The sequence below is a fragment of the Xenopus laevis genome, chromosome 5L (assembly GCF_017654675.1).
Source record: "Xenopus laevis strain J_2021 chromosome 5L, Xenopus_laevis_v10.1, whole genome shotgun sequence".
NCBI lineage: Eukaryota > Metazoa > Chordata > Amphibia > Anura > Pipidae > Xenopus > Xenopus laevis.
In genome coordinates, this window is record NC_054379.1 from 66,167,670 (window position 1) to 66,186,521 (window position 18,852).

General features: G+C 43.4%; 1 protein-coding gene across 2 annotated transcripts in view; it reads right to left on the reverse strand.

Moving 5' to 3' along the window:
• tagap.L (T cell activation RhoGTPase activating protein L homeolog) overlaps window positions 1–18,852 on the reverse strand; it is a 131,775-nt gene that overhangs the window by 18,822 nt on the left and 94,101 nt on the right. For both annotated transcript variants that reach the window (XM_041562843.1, XM_018263230.2), the window contains exons 3-4: window positions 18,569–18,739; window positions 3,876–4,040 (exon numbers count right to left, since the gene is read on the reverse strand). In XM_041562843.1, the coding sequence (XP_041418777.1) occupies window positions 3,876–4,040; window positions 18,569–18,739 (336 nt within the window). The remainder of the gene's footprint in view (window positions 1–3,875; window positions 4,041–18,568; window positions 18,740–18,852) is intronic.

The following is an 18,852-nucleotide window of genomic DNA, read 5'->3' on the forward strand; positions in this document are numbered from 1 at the left end:
ATGTGCAGCAACATACCTCTAGTTTATACAGCTCTTGTGTTACAGATGCAACTATTGTAGAATAAATATCTGGCAGGAAGTGCAGATCCAAAAATGTTCTATTAACAAACACTAAACATTTAGTTTATACCTAAGCTCAAAAAACAAAAATAGATGCAATTTGCCCACAGGCAACACAGCATGCAGAATAAATGTGCTCCCCACAAAAATCTGTGCATTCCAAATCTGCCGCACAAAAGTTTTGTTGTTTCCTAAATTAGGCGCAAGTTGCATCAGCAACGTGGCACAAAGAGCATATCAAAACTGTTGTGGAACACATATAGGTGAAAAAACTTTTTCTAAGTAGTAATTGAAAGAAGTAGTTCAGTACTCATTGTTGTGCACCTTGCAATTGAAAATGAGCAGTAAATTGCTTAAAACTACAGAAAATGAATATAATGAAAAGTGATTAAATTATCCTTTTAGAATAAATGACACTTTACATTTACTAACAATCGAATTTCGATTTTTGTTCCATAAATCTCTAATAATGTATGGTTTTCTTATTTTTTTTAAAAACCATGAAAACCGATAATACAAAATTTTGCCAGGTAAAAGTTGTTGAGGTCCTATCGAAGTCAATGGGAGCTGCACTGATCCTATTGGACCATTTTTAAAAAATTCGAACTTTTAGAGGTTTTTGTATTTTTTTTCTAGGAATTGTCTGAAAACTCAAATTTTTAGATATTCCTATTTTTTAAGCATAATTTTCCATTTGTACTTTTTTATTCGGCTGTTTAATACATTTCATGACATGAGTAATTTTTGAGTTTGAGTTTAGTTGTGGTTTCAAAAAACCTCTAAAACCACTAAAATCCAACGTTTCATAAATAGGCCTCTTTATCTTACATTTTGCCCCATGTTTACCCTCAGTTGAACATCTCTTCTTTTAACAGAAGTAGTCCAGCTCTCTTTCATCATTCTGCTTAGTAATATTCAGAATTCACGTGCCTTCACTGAAAACACTTGTTTAATAAAATAGGGAAGTCAAAGGTAATTATCAAAATGAAAAAAAAGCGAGAAGGAACAAAAAAACAAAGGAAATAGCCAGTTGACAGAGCAACGTCTGAATATCACATGGTGCAATCATGCTTTGTGATTCTCTGTTTTTTCTCTGTGTAATGGAGATAAGCTAGGTTACCTAGGGTAAGTGGTGTGTGATACATTGGGGAAAAACATTTGGTACAAATGAAAAAAATCAGACTATCAATGACTAGTAAGAGCTTTAAAATAAAAGGGAGAGGGGGGGGGGAGTAAAAGTAGTACAAAGGGCCCCATGTGAATGTACATGGGTATATCTTCATTGTTTGCTTATCAATAATTCATTATTTTACTTTGATGAAATGAAGCAAGCACTATTATGCTTTTTATTAAATATGACTTTTAGTTGCTAAAACAGAATGTACAGTATGATATGACCAAAAGCAAAAAGCTGAAAATCCCAGGTTAGACATTCTACTAAGCTTATTTTGCGCAATGCATCTATATAGTACTATGAAATTAATAATAGTAACTACTCAGTGACTACGTTGTGAAAGTGTTCTCATATCCATGTGATCACTTTTGAAACAACCACATGAATAGGAACCCTTGTGTATTTAACAAGAGAGGCAATATCTTGCCTTTCTGTGCAGGCTGCCAGATTTATACTGTCACAGTTCTGCATTTACAGTCCACAAAGTGTATTTACAGTCCACTTACAGTCCACAAAGTGTTTCTATATTATACAATAAAATATATAGATGTATTTTAATTTTTGCCCAGAACAGTCACATGCAATTAGGATTGCATATGTGTTCTTCCCACTTGAATATCCTTTGAGCACAATAAGCCATCCCCTATAATGTACTGACTTAGAGTATGTATTTGGAAGACTTTGCAAGCTCTTGTAAGCACTATAAGGCATTGCCAATTCCCATAGTGTTCTATTAAATATATAAATTATAAATGAAATTTTCAATGCATTTACCCTGCATGCATTCTAACCCTAATGTTTCAGTACTCCTTGCCTCTCACTGAATATAATGTGCTTGGTGTGCCATCACTAGTGATGTGTGAATCTGACCTGTTTCAGTTCGCCAAAAATTCGCAAAACATAGAATATTCTGCAAAATGCATCAAAGTCTAAGGGCATCAACTTTTTTTGATTTGTGACAATTCTTTTCACTTGAAGTCTGTGGATAACACTGCACCCCCAGCACATGATGAAACACCTTAGGGGCCACTAACAATAATTTTCAAATGCTAACAAATCCCCAGAACTAATACCACGCTTATGTTCCACAGGCAGAGTACGGCACACACAGGGAGTATAGGGAAGGCAGAGTAAGGCACACAGAGGCAGAGTAAGGCACACAGAGGCAGAGGATGGCACATAGAGGCAGAGAATGGCACACAGAGGCAGAGGATGGCACACAGAGGCAGAGGATGGCGCACAGAGGCAGAGGATGGCGCACACAGGCAGAGGATGGCACACACAGGCAGAGGATGACACACACAGGCAGAGTAAGGCACACACAGGGAGCATAGGGAAGGCAGAATAGCAGGCGACAGGGAAACCTATTAGGACCACTCTAAAATGTGCTACATACAGTGACACAGTGCTGGTCCCCTCCAGCAGTTTGTAGTGTAATTAGGTGAACAATGTGGGCAGTTTCAGTCTGGGTCTCAACAGTACAGGGCTTTAGGGGTGTTAACAATAGAGGTGTCACAGGTGTGAACAATGCAGGGGGGATTACATGTCTGAACAATACAGGGGATTAAAGTCTGAATTTGAGGTTTAAACAATGCAGGGGCCAATTAATCTCTGTGGTGATACCTTTAAAGTTTACACATGGTAAGCAGACACAGCAGGCAGACTTTCGTGTGGGGGCCACGCAAGGGGGGGTCGGCCGTGGTGCCCCTGGATTTCACTACTATCTGATAACCTTAAGTTATTTCATACCAAAAAGGTTTGTAAAATTCCCAAGTGTGTTCAATAATTCTCAACAACATTAAAATGCACAAAAGCACGTGTATGTGTCTGTTTGGTGATTGAGAAATAATGTGACTGTTGGAGAGAAGTATGATGGCACAATGTAGTTTGCTTTCAAAAGAGGGTGAGAGAGAAACACATCATTTGAACGAGTGCATAACTGAAACCCTGGAATCTCATGATAATGAGAGACACTAGGCAGTTAATGAAAGGGATTCCTGCAAGTTTACCCATAAATCACAAAGCAAAAGACTGCAATATGTGGCTAAACATTATATGAACTGGTGCCCAAACCTAAGAAACCTTCACACCTCAGTCCTAATTTAGTGATATACATATATAGTGGAATATGGTACTTTTTGACTGAAACTTCCCTACTGCGGAGAATAAACATTCATCTCTGGCTCTCACTGCTTTTAATGTTAGTTAAAAAATCTCCCTGGATAACACACACAAAACAATGGTAGGTGGACTTCATTACAAGAAATGCTCAAGCAAATATTTTGGGCATGATCACAAGCAGAGAGAGGTGTTTTGGCAGCTGTTGCTATCCACAGTGTCATCCAGATTAACATGTCAAACCACCTAGCATACTAATTTCCCATTTTTGACTGCAAGCACAGTGTGTTATTTTCTTTGATTTTGGGCAGGGGGGCAACAAATAAACAGGTGATTGTAAAATTTAAAGAACTGCCAAAATCATACAAAATTATGAGTATGTATGTGGGCTTAGTCAACAGTATAATTAATATGAAATCATATATGGACAAAGAGCCGGTTTTGTTTTGTATAGTTATATACATGAAAGCATGGCTGCTACAGTGTAAGCAAGAATGAACTTAGTCAATAACATCCCACATACCGGAAGGAGGCAATGCATCCATTACATGGCCAGATAAAAAGCAGGGCATTCTTAGGATAACTATGAAAAAGGCAGGCTTCTTCTTTCTCATCTTCTTCTTCACATGAAAGTGCCATCATTTCTGCTAGATCAACTCTGTGCTTCAGTCTAAAACTAGTGCCAGATCTTTAAGATAAACAAAATGTTGGTTATAATATATATACATATATATATATTCTGTTAATTATATCCATTATAAATGGTGCTTAGTGATGTAATCCTTGCTCATTGATGTCACATGACTCACTGAAATTCATATTATAATAAATAAAGTATCCCGTGTTGTAAAATGTGATGATAATAGAAGCCACCTTAGAGTTCCATGACCTGTATAAAAGAACTCAGCCTTCACTCTTGTGCTTTTCTATGGTCATGCAACTTCTCTGTGACTTATAATATCCTTATATTTTACAATAGGGGGTACATTATTTACTATATATATGCATACTATGCCTAATAGTATCAAGGTCACCTGTTTGTGAACAGGTATGGCATCAGTTATCCAGAAACCCATTATACAGAAAGCTCCAAATTATCTGAAAGCCATCTCCCATAGACACCATTTTATCCAAATCATCAAAAGCTTAAACATTTTTTAATTTTCTCTGTAATAATAAAACAGTACCTTGTACTTCCAAACTTAGATATAATTAATCCTTATAAGAAGCAAAACCAACCCGTTGGGTTTATTTAATGTTTAAATTATTTTTTAGTAGACTTAAGGTATGAAGGTCCAAATTACAGAAAGTTGTGTTATCTGGAAACCCCCGATCCCAAGCATTCCGAATAATAGGTCCCATACTTACATTATGCATCTACATTTTTTTATATGATTTAATGTCAGATAAACTAAGAACATATAGATCTATTTATAAGCATGTATACATTAACTTTCTTTCTGTTGTTTTTTTATGATGAATGTTACTTAAATCATATTGATCATTTCCTGATGGCTGCACTGATATCTATAAGGCAATTTTAAAAAATCCCATTGGCCAAGGACCGCATTGGCATCTTGATGTGGACCTATTCCAAAGGGCCTGTAGAGGCGCCAGTAATGATCTGATTGTTAGTCTGTGGCCAAATAATCGGATAAGCTTGATTTGGCCAGAATGGTCAAAGATCTACTTGTTTGGCAACTTCACTGTATGGCCAGTTTTATGTAGAGATTTAGGAGATGAAAAAGAAGTTGAAAAGATTTGGCACAAAGTAGGGTGAAAAATCATATATTTATGATTCAAATGTTTACATATCTGAGGTAGTCAAATCTAATGTTACTGGTAATGCATAGTGACAAAATGTCTATTTGTATTACACCCTCATTACAACATGGCTGAACCCCTGCCTGAATCACATAAAATGTAATCTCAATGCCAAAGGATCTTCATTTCACTATAGTGTGGCTATAGATGATAGGTACCTTGTTCCCATACTATCATAATGGAACACGATTCTGCCAGATTGGAACACAAGAATGCCTCATTTGGAGAAATCAGCAATGCATCACTTCTCCAAAAAATGTATTTTTCTTCATGATTATGCTTTAAGTGATACATTTGGTAATAAGCGTGTAATTACATTAAACTTTGTACTTTCCAATATGTCATATTGATACCAGAACCCAAGCCATGATTAATCAAAGAGGCTCAGGCAAAATAGCAGACCACCCACTTGGCACGGTGTATAGTAGGAGGAAAGTGAGAAAAGCAAACCTCAGAAATGCAGTGGGTGAAAAGCTAGACTGTGACATTTGCTTTCCCTTGCATTGCTGCATGTTTACAACTAATCTTTAATGTGAGACCACTATAATAGGTGATTGATGGACAACAAATGAATCATGTCTTGTGCTGGGTTCACCATTGCAGAAAACTGTTTTTACAGTAAATGTACACCACTTGTAATTACAGTTTATATTTTCCCAAATGTGATAGATCTGTCTACTTCTAGTAGTAACTGTATAAAAAACAACAGTCCCTCACAATGTGGAGAAACCCTGTGAATGTTTTAGTAATAAACAACTGGAAAAAGTGAGCAATTACAAAATACAGAAAATGTAGGCCAGTTTTCAAATTCTGGGGAACCCCCTTAATTGTTTCCTAGTTTCATTATAATATTACAGTAATATTATGGATAGGCCCCTGTGTAACAGTTTGTGCAGCGAACAAGCTTCACTATAAACATAATTTTGAAAGATTGATTGGACAGTGCCTCATAATGATGTTTAAAGCATTCGTTATAGTTATTATAAAAGTTAGCAATTTATGTTTCAGTCACAAAGTTAATCGTTGGGTTATGTTGTAAGAGAATGTGCTACTGAGTTGCTCTCTCTCTCTCTCTCTCTCTCTCTTTATATATATATATATATATATATATATATATATATATATATATATATATATATATATATATATATATATGACCACAAAATACATATAGACATTGCCCCCCCGCCTAATGGTTTTAAAATTAGGGGTGAACACAACTTTCCCTTGTTTGTTATAGTTTATACAGGAGCAGTGGCCAGGTCCTTTTTGTAGCTCCCACCCTTCCCAGCAATAGTCAGGTGATCCCACTTGTGGCTAATAAAAGGGCACCCAAGTTTGGAAGTTTTGCTTTTGAAAGCAGCTAGTAAGTTGCAGGTAAAACTTAGTCCCTTTGTAAAATGTAAAATGAAGCAATAGAATTCTTAATGAATCAGATGAAAGTTGAGTGTAGGACTGGCCAGATATGGGATGACTTTGACGTAGTTGGCCAGCTTAACTAAGAAATGAGGGTAAATAAAGATAGCTATATGGCCAGCCCCTGTAACCTGTATAAAATAAGCCCATGGGTATTTAAGGGACATGGCCGGTACTAGCCACACCTCCTCTGATGAAGCGCCCAATAGCACAAAACACACACACAAGGTATGCAGACCAGGGGGAGACACTGCACTGTGGTGTGTTTTTGTATGTACAGTATTAACATGAATTTTTGCTGTGGCTGTTTTAAGTAAGAAGCTGTGCATGTCTCTAATTTATATGTAGCATTTGGAAGTGGACCCGTGCACAGTTCTTACTATAAAGATAGCATATACCCCAAAACTTTATAATTAAAATGTGTCATTATGTGGACTGCACCCAGATGCAGATCTGCTTATACAGTTGAGTGACTGCATTCTTTTTATTAGTCATATAAAAACAAAGACCAGAAAGCACAACATACAATCTACATTTGAATTACTGAAACTTGGTGGAATGTACTTTTAAAGCTTATAATGTTGATTTAAATAGCTATTCACTGATGCATTTATTCAATAATAAAATTGGCATAAGCAGGGTCTAGAGACATAACTATTTTTTTTTTGGATCTTGACTGCTTAAAATGCTGTATAAGGGCTCTAAAACACAAGGCTTTATTGCCTGTTGAGAAATCCCTCTTAAAAACTACAAGCTTATGGGGACAAGTCACTTTATTGGTGCAGCACCCCTAACAATAACAGAGCATCAATACTGTACTGTAATACTGTACTGAAATAAATGTTTTGTCTAAATTTTCCCTCCGTAAAATGTTTCATGGTACACTTCCAAGCTGTTTTTAAAACAAATGTAATGCAGTTTCATTTTCCAGTGTAATGCAGTTTCGCTTTCCAGTTAACTGAAAGATATGGGTGACCCATGGTTATGAAAAAGTATGGCTAAAACTTACACAGCAGGATTTCCCCTCTTTTTTTGCTTTCAACTTTCTTTTATTTAATTTTCCCTGGTGCTACATGGTTGTTGTTTTAATTTAAAGTGTGTTTCGATGATGAAAAAAACTGTTTGATGAGAGTTACAAAGCCCAGGCTTAGCTATTAGGTTCCTGTGATATAACAGTTTTTTTGAATTGGTCATTTCTTTCATTTATATTCCAGTACATAGATAAAAAGGTCATGACTGAAATATAGGACTAATTAAATATTTTCACATATTTTTTAAGACCCATTAATATCATAGCTTTTTTCTTCCATATTGTTTTTATTTATATATGGGTCTGTATTAATTTTGTATCCCCTCTGCTGTCTACGGGAAAGGTGTGCCAGGTCTATTATAGGGTATTATAGGGTTGCTTCAGCCTCTTACCTCCCGACGCATCTCTTCCAGAATGGTGGTGCACATGCGCGCACTTCCAGGTTCCTGCTCCAGTGATGCTGGCATCTTGATGCGGAGCATCATGACATCATCGGTGCGTGTCTAATTTGAATTTTGGCGCCAAAGGCAGCTTTAAAAGGCCAGTCCACCATTGTGTGAAAGCCCAAGCTGGTTCCAGGTTTACTGTTCCTGCCGAAGCATTTTGTTTGTGATTTTGGATTCCTGGTTTTTAACTTCTACCTGACCCTTGACTACGATTTCTGCCGCCTGCCGTGAACTCTTCATCTGACTTCAAATACAACCATGCCAGTACCTCGCTTTCGGTCTTATTACGCACCTCCTTGATGGTTTCCGCAGCAGAAAGCCCAGGGCCCCAAAAGGGTGTCGGTGAACACTGGAACCCACAATGTTCACCTGTGCATCCGCAAGCTACAGTCGATGAATAGGGTTCCTCATCACGTGGTCATTACAGTTAACTTGGGCCTATATGGAACCTTCCCAGGCTGCAGCTCCTCGACTATGGAGGGATTTTTTGATGTAAGATGAAGCGTCTGGACAGCCAGGAGGCCAAACAGACTCATCTCGCTCAAGCGTTGCAGCACTGTCACAAACGCCGCCCGGAGCAGTTCCAGGAGCTCCGGGCGGCGCGTCTATGTCTTCCGGCGTCGCTCCCAAAATGGCGGCGCCCATGGCCGCCACGTGGGAAGCGGCGCCGGCGCAAACACGCCAGCGCATCGACGCCAGCGTCAGGACGTCGGTGACGTCACTATGGCGCCAAATTCAAACATAAAAACGCTACCCAGACGCCAGAATAGTTGTCTCAGCTCTTCATCCAGTATATTTTCAGTCTGCATGGTTTTCCTGTGGAAGTTGTCTCTGACAGAGGTTCCCAGTTTACAGCTAAATTTTGGCGTTCCCTGTGTAAAGTTCTGGGTATTACTCTCCAGTTTTCCTCCGCTTATCATCCCCAGACAAATGGGGCAGCTGAACGTGTGAACCAAGCTCTGGAGCAGTTCTTGAGGAACCATGTGTACCTTTGCCAAGATGATTGGTCTGATCTCCTCCCGTGGGCGGAATTCGCTCATAACAATGCCTGCCACACTTCCACTGGAAGGTCTCCGTTCATGTCGGTGTATGATCAGCATCCTCAAGCCTTCCCCCAGGACTTTGTGTTGTCTGACGTTCCGGCTGCTGATGACCATGCGGCCCACATGTCTGCTATTTGGGCTGCAACCAAGTCGAACTTGGAGAAGAGCGCTCTGGTTCATAAGACGTTTGCAGATCGTAGACGTAGACCCTCTCCTCCCTACAAGGTTGGTGATAAAGTCTGGTTGTCTTCCAGGAACATTCGGTTGAAGGTGCCATCTCTTAAGTTGGGTCCGAAGTTTGTGGGTCCATTCTCCATCTTGGAGGTGATCAATCCTGTGGCTGTCAGACTTCAGCTTCCTCCTGAGATGCGAATTCCCAACGTGTTTCATGTCTCTTTGGTGAAACCCACTACCTCCAACCGCTTTTCTGTGAACCAGTCTCCTCCTCCTACTATCTCTGTGGATGGTCAACAAGAATATGAGGTGGAAAAGATCCTTGATTCCAGAATTTCCAGGGGCTCTCTCCAGTACCTCATCAAGTGGAAGGGCTTTGGCCCTGAAGAATGCTCTTGGGAAGGACACTCTGGTGTGCACGCGCCTCATCTGGTGAGGGATTTCCACTCTAAGTTTCCCCAGAAGCCCAGTCTTGGTGGTCCGGTGGCCCCCCGTGAGGGGGGGTACTGTCACGAACGCCGCCCGGAGCAGTTCCAGGAGCTCCGGGCGGCGCGTCTATGTCTTCCGGCGTCGCTCCCAAAATGGCGGCGCCCATGGCCGCCACGTGGGTAGCGGCGCCGGCGCAAACACGCCAGCGCATCGACGCCAGCGTCAGGATGTCGGTGACGTCACTATGGCGCCAAATTCAAACATAAAAACGCTACCCAGACGCCAGAATGGCGCCCAAGTATAGGAAACATTGCCTATGTGTATCCTGGGTTCCCTGACATTTGATATTGCTATTCTTGTCCCTGATTGGTATCCTGACCCTTTGCATGGACTTTGGACTTTGCTGTTATCTGCCTGCCCGTGAAACTCTTGCCTGGATTCTGACTACTCCTTTGTTTAACCCTTTGGACACCGCAACCTTGTTCCCTCAAGAGGGCTTCCTCCTCGATCCCGACTACCTCCCTGGAGGGAGCTCCCAGCTCCCTGACATTATACTTGGGCCATGGATCCTACTGATGTCGGACAAGCGCTCCGCGGACTGGCATCCCGCATGGAGGAATATGAAGCCCAGCAGTACCGCATAGGACAGGCACTCGATACCCTTCTCTCCCGAGTGCCTCCAGCGCCTCCTGCTTCCCAAGCGGCTGCAAATCCTCCCATGGCGGACGTCTCGTCTAGCACAGGTTTCTCGTCTGGTGAGCCTCGTATTCTGCCTCCTCCTCGCTTCAGTGGGGACCCACAGGCCTGCAGAGGTTTCGCTACACAGTGCCAGATCCAGTTCGAGTTTCAACCCTCGCACTTCCCCAATGAACGTTCCAAGGTGGGGTATGTGATGTCTCGTTTGGTGGGCAAACCGCTTGAGTTGGCAACATCTCTTTGGGAGAAGAATTCTCCACTGACTTTTGATGCCAAGGCTTTTCTTCAAGCATTTCGTACTGTGTTTGATGCCCCGGGTCGGGTCACAAATGCCCCTTCTCGTCTTCTGCAACTCCGACAGGGAAACCGCAGTGTCAGTGACTATGCTATTGACTTTAGAACTTTGATGGCTGAGACTTCCTGGAATGACGATGCCTATAAGGCCGTATTCTATCAAGGTCTGTCTATTCGCATTAAAGATGATCTTGTCTCCAGGGAGTTCCCTGATCTGCTGGAAGATCTGATTGCACTATCCATTAAGGTGGACACTCGTCTCAGACAGCATCAAGTAGAGAGGGAGCGTTGTAAACGATTTCAACCCTTGTTGGCACCTCGCTTCCAGAGACCTCTCTTGCAAACTCCAGCTGCTCAAGCTTCTCCTTCTCCTCCGGAGGAACCGATGCAAGTTGGAAGGGCTCGTCTCTCCGAACAAGAAAGACTCCGTAGACGAATGGCTGGCTTATGTCTATATTGTAGTGGACAGTCTCATTTTACGAACTCTTGTCCGGTGAAGCCCACGAGTTCTGTTCCCCGAGGTATATCTAGGGTAACTCATGTAGGGGGCACTACTCCGAAGTCTCAAGAGAACACTCACAGGTTTCTCCTTCCTTTACAGATTCGCCTAGCCACTAAGACCATTGTCGGCTCAGCTTTCATTGACTCTGGAGCTGCTGGGAACTTCATGGACGCTCTTTTCGCCAAACACATGGAAGTTCCCTTATTCCCATTGTCCACTCCGCTTCGTGTCACTGCCATTGACGACAGACCCCTGGAGGCTGAATTTATCTCTAAGACGACTGGGGATTTGCCTGTGCAGGTTGGGACGCTGCATAAAGAAAGACTATCGTTCCTAATTATTTCCTGCCCATCCGTTCCTGTTGTTTTGGGTCTCCCTTGGCTGCGCCTGCATAATCCCACCATTGACTGGTCCGCAGGACAGATTTCCCGTTGGAGCCCATTTTGCCAGCAGCATTGTCTTCCTGCTGAACCCCTCCAGAGGGTGAATATCTCTATGTCTGATCTGAAGACTACCCTCCTTCTACGGGGAATTCTCTGATGTATTCTGTAAGAAAGCCGCAGAATTCCTTCCTCCACATCGACCAAACAATTGTCCAGTCGATCTCCTGCCAGGAACCATGCCCCCTAGGGGTCGCACCTATCCTCTTTCTCCAGCTGAGACTTCCGCTATGAAAGACTATATTCAGGAAAATCTCCAGCGGGGGTTTATCCGCCCCTCTACTTCTCAGGTTTCTTCTTCGTGGAAAAGAAGGATGGAGGCCTACGTCCTTGCATTGACTACCGGGGCCTTAATAAGATCACTATTAAAAACCGGTACCCCTTGCCTTTGATTGCTGAACTCTTTGACCAATTGAAAGGGGCTAAGATTTTCACTAAATTAGATCTCCGTGGGGCGTACAACCTCATCCGCATCCGTGAAGGGGACGAATGGAAGACGGCATTCAACACTCGGGATGGGCACTATGAATATCTCGTGATGCCCTTTGGCCTCTGTAACGCCCCCGCTGTCTTTCAGGAGCTCGTGAATGACATTTTCCGGGATCTCTTGGGAAAGTCTGTGGTCGTGTACCTGGATGACATCCTAATCTTCTCGAAAGACCTTGAATCTCATCGCTCCCAGGTGAAGGAAGTTCTCTCTAGTTTGAGGAAGAACTCTCTCTTCGCCAAGTTGGAGAAATGTGTCTTTGAGGTGTCTAAGATTCCTTTCCTGGGTTACATCATCTCCCCAGAAGGTTTCGAGATGGATCCCGTTAAGGTGTCAGCAATCCAAGAGTGGCCCCTTCCCTTGAGCACCAAGGCTATTCAAAGGTTCATCGGATTTGCCAACTACTACCGGCAGTTCATCAGGGGGTTTTCTTCCCGTATTGCACCTATCCTTACTCTCATCTGAAGAGGGGGTAATCCCAGGTCCTGGCCTCCAGTTGCTGTAGAAGCTTTTCAGTCCCTAAAGGACGCATTTACTTCTGCCCCAGTCCTCCGTCATCCGGATCCTAAGTTACCCTTATGCATTGAGGTGGATGCATCTGAAGTAGGTGCTGGGGCTATTCTATCCCAGAGACATTCTGCCGATGAGAAATTGCACCCCTGTGCCTTTTTCTCCAGAAAGTTTTCTCCTGCAGAACAGAATTACGATGTAGGGAATCGAGAACTCCTGGCAGTCAAGCTTGCTCTTGAAGAGTGGCGTCACCTCCTAGAGGGTTCTTCAATTCCGGTCACGATTTATACTGATCATAAGAACTTGGAGTTCATACATTCTCTCAAGAGACTGAATCCTCGTCAGGCCAGGTGGGCCCTGTTCTTCTCCCGCTTTAACTTTGTTCTGACCTATCGTCCTGGCTCCAAGATTCGGAAGGCCGATGCGCTCTCCAGAAGTTTCACTCCGGGTGATCGTCTACCAGAAAGACTTGAACCTATTATTCCCCCCACCAAGATTATTGCATCTCTATTTCCCCAAATTGCCGAACAAATCTTGGCCGGACAGTCTTCTGCTCCTCCAGATACCCCCATTGGGATGGCTTTTGTTCCCTCCGAGTTACGACTTCCTATTCTTCAACAAACCCTCTGCTCCAAGCAAGCAGGACACCCTGGTCCTGAAAAGACTCTTGAACTCCTTAGACGTTTAGTTTGGTGGCAGACTATTCGTAAAGATGTCAAAGACTTTGTTGCTGCCTGTACCGTTTGTGCCACATCCAAACCTAGCCATTCTCGCCCCAGTGGGTTATTACAACCATTGCCTGTCCCCTCTCGTCCATGGACTCATTTAGCAATGGACTTCATTGTTGAGCTTCCCCCCTCTAGTGGAAACACCGTGATCTGGGTTGTGATAGCCCGCTTTAGCAAGATGGCCCATTTCATTCCCCTGCGGAAGCTTCCCTCTGCTGTGTAGTTGTCTCAGCTCTTCATCCAGTATATTTTCCGTCTGCATGGTTTTCCTGTGGAAGTTGTCTCTGACAGAGGTTCCCAGTTTACAGCTAAATTTTGGCGTTCCCTGTGTAAAGTTCTGGGTATTACTCTCCAGTTTTCCTCCGCTTATCATCCCCAGACAAATGGGGCAGCTGAACGTGTGAACCAAGATCTGGAGCAGTTCTTGAGGAACCATGTGTCCCTTTGCCAAGATGATTGGTCTGATCTCCTCCCGTGGGCGGAATTCGCTCATAACAATGCCTGCCACACTTCCACTGGAAGGTCTCCGTTCATGTCGGTGTATGATCAGCATCCTCAAGCCTTCCCCCAGGACTTTGTGTTGTCTGACGTTCCGGCTGCTGATGACCATGCGGCCCACATGTCTGCTATTTGGGCTGCAACCAAGTCGAACTTGGAGAAGAGCGCTCTGGTTCATAAGACGTTTTCAGATCGTAGACGTAGACCCTCTCCTCCCTACAAGGTTGGTGATAAAGTCTGGTTGTCTTCCAGGAACATTTGGTTGAAGGTGCCATCTCTTAAGTTGGGTCCGAAGTTTGTGGGTCCATCAATCCTGTGGCTGTCAGACTTCAGCTTCCTCCTGAGATGCGAATTCCCAACGTGTTTCATGTCTCTTTGGTGAAACCCACTACCTCCAACCGCTTTTCTGTGAACCAGTCTCCTCCTCCTACTATCTCTGTGGATGGTCAACAAGAATATGAGGTGGAAAAGATCCTTGATTCCAGAATTTCCAGGGGCTCTCTCCAGTACCTCATCAAGTGGAAGGGCTTTGGCCCTGAAGAATGCTCTTGGGAAGGACACTCTGGTGTGCACGCTCCTCGTCTGGTGAGGGATTTCCACTCTAAGTTTCCCCAGAAGCCCAGTCTTGGTGGTCCGCTGGCCCCCCGTGAGGGGGGGTACTGTCACGAACACCGCCCGGAGCAGTTCCAGGAGCTCCGGGCGGCGCGTCTATGTCTTCCGGCGTCGCTCCCAAAATGGCGGCGCCCATGGCCGCCACGTGGGTAGCGGCGCCGGCGCAAACACGCCAGCGCATCGACGCCAGCATCAGGACGTCCGTGACGTCACTATGGCGCCAAATTCAAACATAAAAACACTACCCAGACGCCAGAATGGCGCCCAAGTATAGGAAACATTGCCTATGTGTATCCTGGGTTCCCTGACATTTGATATTGCTATTCTTGTCCCTGATTGGTATCCTGACCCTTTGCCTGGACTTTGGACTTTGCTGTTATCTGCCTGCCCGTGAAACTCTTGCCTGGATTCTGACTACTCCTTTGTTTAACCCTTTGGACACCGCGACCTTGTTCCCTCAAGAGGGCTTCCTCCTCGATCCCGACTACCTCCCTGGACAAGCACATCACGTCCAGTCCAGAGGCACTTCAAATCTCTGGGTCCGCGGCTCACTCTTCGCCGCCTGCACCTGCAAAGGTTCCTAAGATTCCTGCTCCAGTTCGTTTTGGGGTGATCTGGATGCTTGCCGAGGGTTTCTTACTCAGTGCAAGATCGAGTTTGATTTAGACGGAGAGGTCTAAAGTGTCGTATATCATCAATCTTCTAAAGGGACAGTTGCTTGCTTGGGCTTCTCTGCTATTGGATAGAGATGATCCCCTGGTCCATGACTCTGCGGCCTTCCTTTCAACTTTCCATCAAGTTTTTGACATCCCGGGCCGGAAGCTTAATAACTCTGATCGGCTCATAAAGATCAACCAAGGATCCAATACGGCCTCCGAATATGCCATAAATTTCTGGACTTTGGCTGCAGAAGAATCCTGGAATAATGACGCGCTTATTGAAGCTTTCTAGAGGGGGCTTCATGAGGATGGTTACTCGGCATCTACCTTCTTTTGATGATTTTGTGGCATTCATCGTCAAGATTGATTCCCGAATGTGAGAGAAGTCTTTGCTTACGTTTTGTGTCTCTTTGGTTACACCTTATGTCAGGTCTGAGGTTCCTCCTCCTCCTGTGACTCCTGTTAACCGCTGGTTCAAAATGAACCTATGCAGATAGGAGCTACGCGCTTAACACCAGAGGAGAGAACCTGTAGGAGAAATTCTGGTTTCTGTTTATATTGTGACCTCGCTAGACATCTGCTGAGATCCTGTCCTACCAGACCTCAGAATCAGGGAAACGCCCCAGCCTAGGTGTGAGTGTGGAGTCTCCACTAGGCAAGATTTCTGCACTCCCAGTTTCCTTCAAATCTCGTATGTTTCTCCCTGCTTCCCTTTCCACCCTGTCTGGTACGTTTTCCTACCAAGCTTCTCTGGATTCCAGAGTGGCAGGAAATTTCATCAATAACTCCTTTGCTAAGTCCTGTGGTCTGAGTCCGATACCTCTCAAGATTCCTCATTCTGCCCGGGCTGTGGATGGCAGACCAATTTCACCAGGTGTACTCACCTCTGCTACTGCTCCAGTCCTAATTCATGATGGCAGCCTTCATATAGAGGAGATCTCATTCTTACTTATTGAATGTCCGGAGACTCCCATTATCCTGGGTTTCCCTTGGCTTCGGTTTCATAATCTGTGATTGGTCTTCTGGGGAACTCACGGCCTTGAGTTTGTTCTGCTGCTCGAACTGCATTTCTTCTTCCATTATTCGAGTTTCTGCTGCTTTGTTACTTCCAGCATCCAATCCTCTTCTTCCTGAGGTTTACAAGGACTTCACTGATGTTTTCAAAAAGTAGAATTCTGAAGTTGTACCACCTCATCGTCCCTATGACTGCCCCGTTGACTTAATCCTCGGCTCTATTTCTCCTAGGGGAAGAACCTATCCCTTGTCTGTGCCTGAAACACAAGCTATGAAAGAATATATCTTGGAAAACCTATCCAAAGGTTTTATAAGGAAACCTACTTCTCCAGCCGAATCGGGGTTTTTCTATGTTCAGAAAAAAGACGTCTCTCTTAGGCCTTGCATCGATTATCGAGCCCTGAACAAAATAACAATCAATAACTTGTGTTATTATATATTTGGATGACATCTTGGGTTATTCTTCCTCTTTGTCTGTTCATCAATCTCAAGTTTTACTCAGGTTAAAAAAGCATCGTCTCTATGCTAAGCTTGAGAAATGTGAGTTTCACAAGACTACTATTTCTCTTTTGGGCTACATCATTTCTCCCTCTGGCCTATTCCTTCTGGTTTGAAAGCCATTCAACGATTCTTAGGTTTTGCCAATTTTTATCGGAAGTTCATAAAGAACTTTTCCCAGACCGTGGCCCCCATTACAGCACCTACGAGAAAGCCATTTAAAGCTTCCTGGACTCCTCAAGCACAGGAGGCTTTCTTGACCCTCAAAAAATTATTTAGTTTGGCTCCTATTCTTCTCCATCCAGATCCTGCCAGGCCCTATATTTTGGAGGTCGATGCTTCCGAGGTTGGAGTTGGTGCCATTTTGTCGGGCAGAGTTCCAAGGGACCCTTCATCCCTGTGCATATTTTTCTCATAGACTTTCTCCAGCAGAGAGGAATTATGATGTAGGCAACTGTAAAACTCTTGGCTATTAAACTTGCATTGGAAGAGTGGCGTCATCTGCGTGAGGGAGCTAAAGATCCTATTACCATCCTAACAGATCATTTGAACCTTGAATACATCTCTTCTGCCAGAAGACTCAACCCTCTCCAGGCCTGTTGGGCTTTGTTCTTCTCCAGGTTCAACTTTTTCATTTCCTATCGTCCTGATTCGAAGAACGCGAAGGCGGATGCTTTGTCCAGGTGCTTGGTTCAAAGTGAAGTGAATCCTATGCTGCCCGCGCCCATTATTTCCCCTAATTTAGTGGTGGCACCTACTTCTCTTTCATGGTCTGATTTTTCTGATGTGGAACATCCTCTTGAGTCATTTTTGTTCCTCAGCAAAGAGTCTCCCAAGTCCTGGAATGGGCTAATTCTTCTAAGATTTGTGGACATCCTGGCATCAGAAGACTCATGATTTCATCTCCAGATATTGCTGGTGGCCTCCTATGTTTAAAGATGTTAAACTTTTTGTCTCTGCTTGCACTGTGTGCGCACAACAGAAAACTCCTCATTCCTTACCATGTGGTCTCCTCCAACCCTTACCTGTTCCCGCTCAACCCTGGCTCGATTTTGCTTTGGACTTTATTGTGGATTTGCCAAAATCTTCGGATATGACTACTATACTGGTAGTCATTGACAGATTCTCTAAGATGGCTCATTTTATCCCTCTGAAGAAACTTCCCTCTGCTGCTGGCTTGGCTCAAGTTTTCATTAAGGAGATTTTCCGTTTGCCTGGTGTCCCACAGTCCATTGTGTCGGATCGGGGAGTACAGTTTGTGTCCAGATTTTGGCATGCTTTTTCTAGGGATGCACTGAATCTGGGATTCGGCCTTTTTCAGCAGGATTCGGCCGAATTCTTCTGCCCAGCCAAACCGAATCCGAATCCTAGTTTGCATATGCAAATTAAGGTCGGGAGGGAAATTGCATGACTTTTTGTAACAAAACCAGGAAGTAAAAAATGTTTTCCCCTTCCCACCCCTAATTTGCATATGCTAATTAAGATCCAGATTTGGTTCGGTATTCTGCAGAATCTTTCCCGAAGGATTCAGGGGTTGGCTGAATCCAAAATAGTGGATTCGTTGCATCCCTAGCTTTTTCTAAACAAAAAATTTAATTTTTCTTCGGCTTATCCTCAGTCAGACTGAAAGGACTAATCATATCTTGGAACAGTTTTAACGATGCTTTATCTCTCGACCAAAATGATTGGGTTGATCTTCCCTGTGCTGAGTTTGCTCACAATAACTTACAACATGTAATATGTAAATGAGTGGTTCATTTACATATTAAAGACAGATCTAATTTGCATTTTTAGGTGAGCGGCCCATTTACATTTTAAAGCAAGCGGCTCAACGGGCATTTGCCCGAACCCACAGATTGCCAGTCCGGGCCTGGTATATACATTATATCTGTATTGTGCAGTAACAATACTCTTACTTTAATTTGGCAATGATGATCATATCACTGAACAGGAAGAGATAGCGCTCCTTAGTCTTCAAGTCCTGGGTCAGCTTCACAGATTCATGCAGAATTAGTTCTGAATCTTCACTGGTTAATCCCAGAACAAATGGGCATTGCTCTATGGATATGGAACAGACATTGCTCTCCCTATAGAAAAAAAGAGATTAAGGTTTGTTCAGTAATTTGTAAAGCACCCAGTTTTTTTTTTGCAGTACTATAACCATTTGAAGGAAAAGCCAGCAAAGTGAAATGAGTCTGAA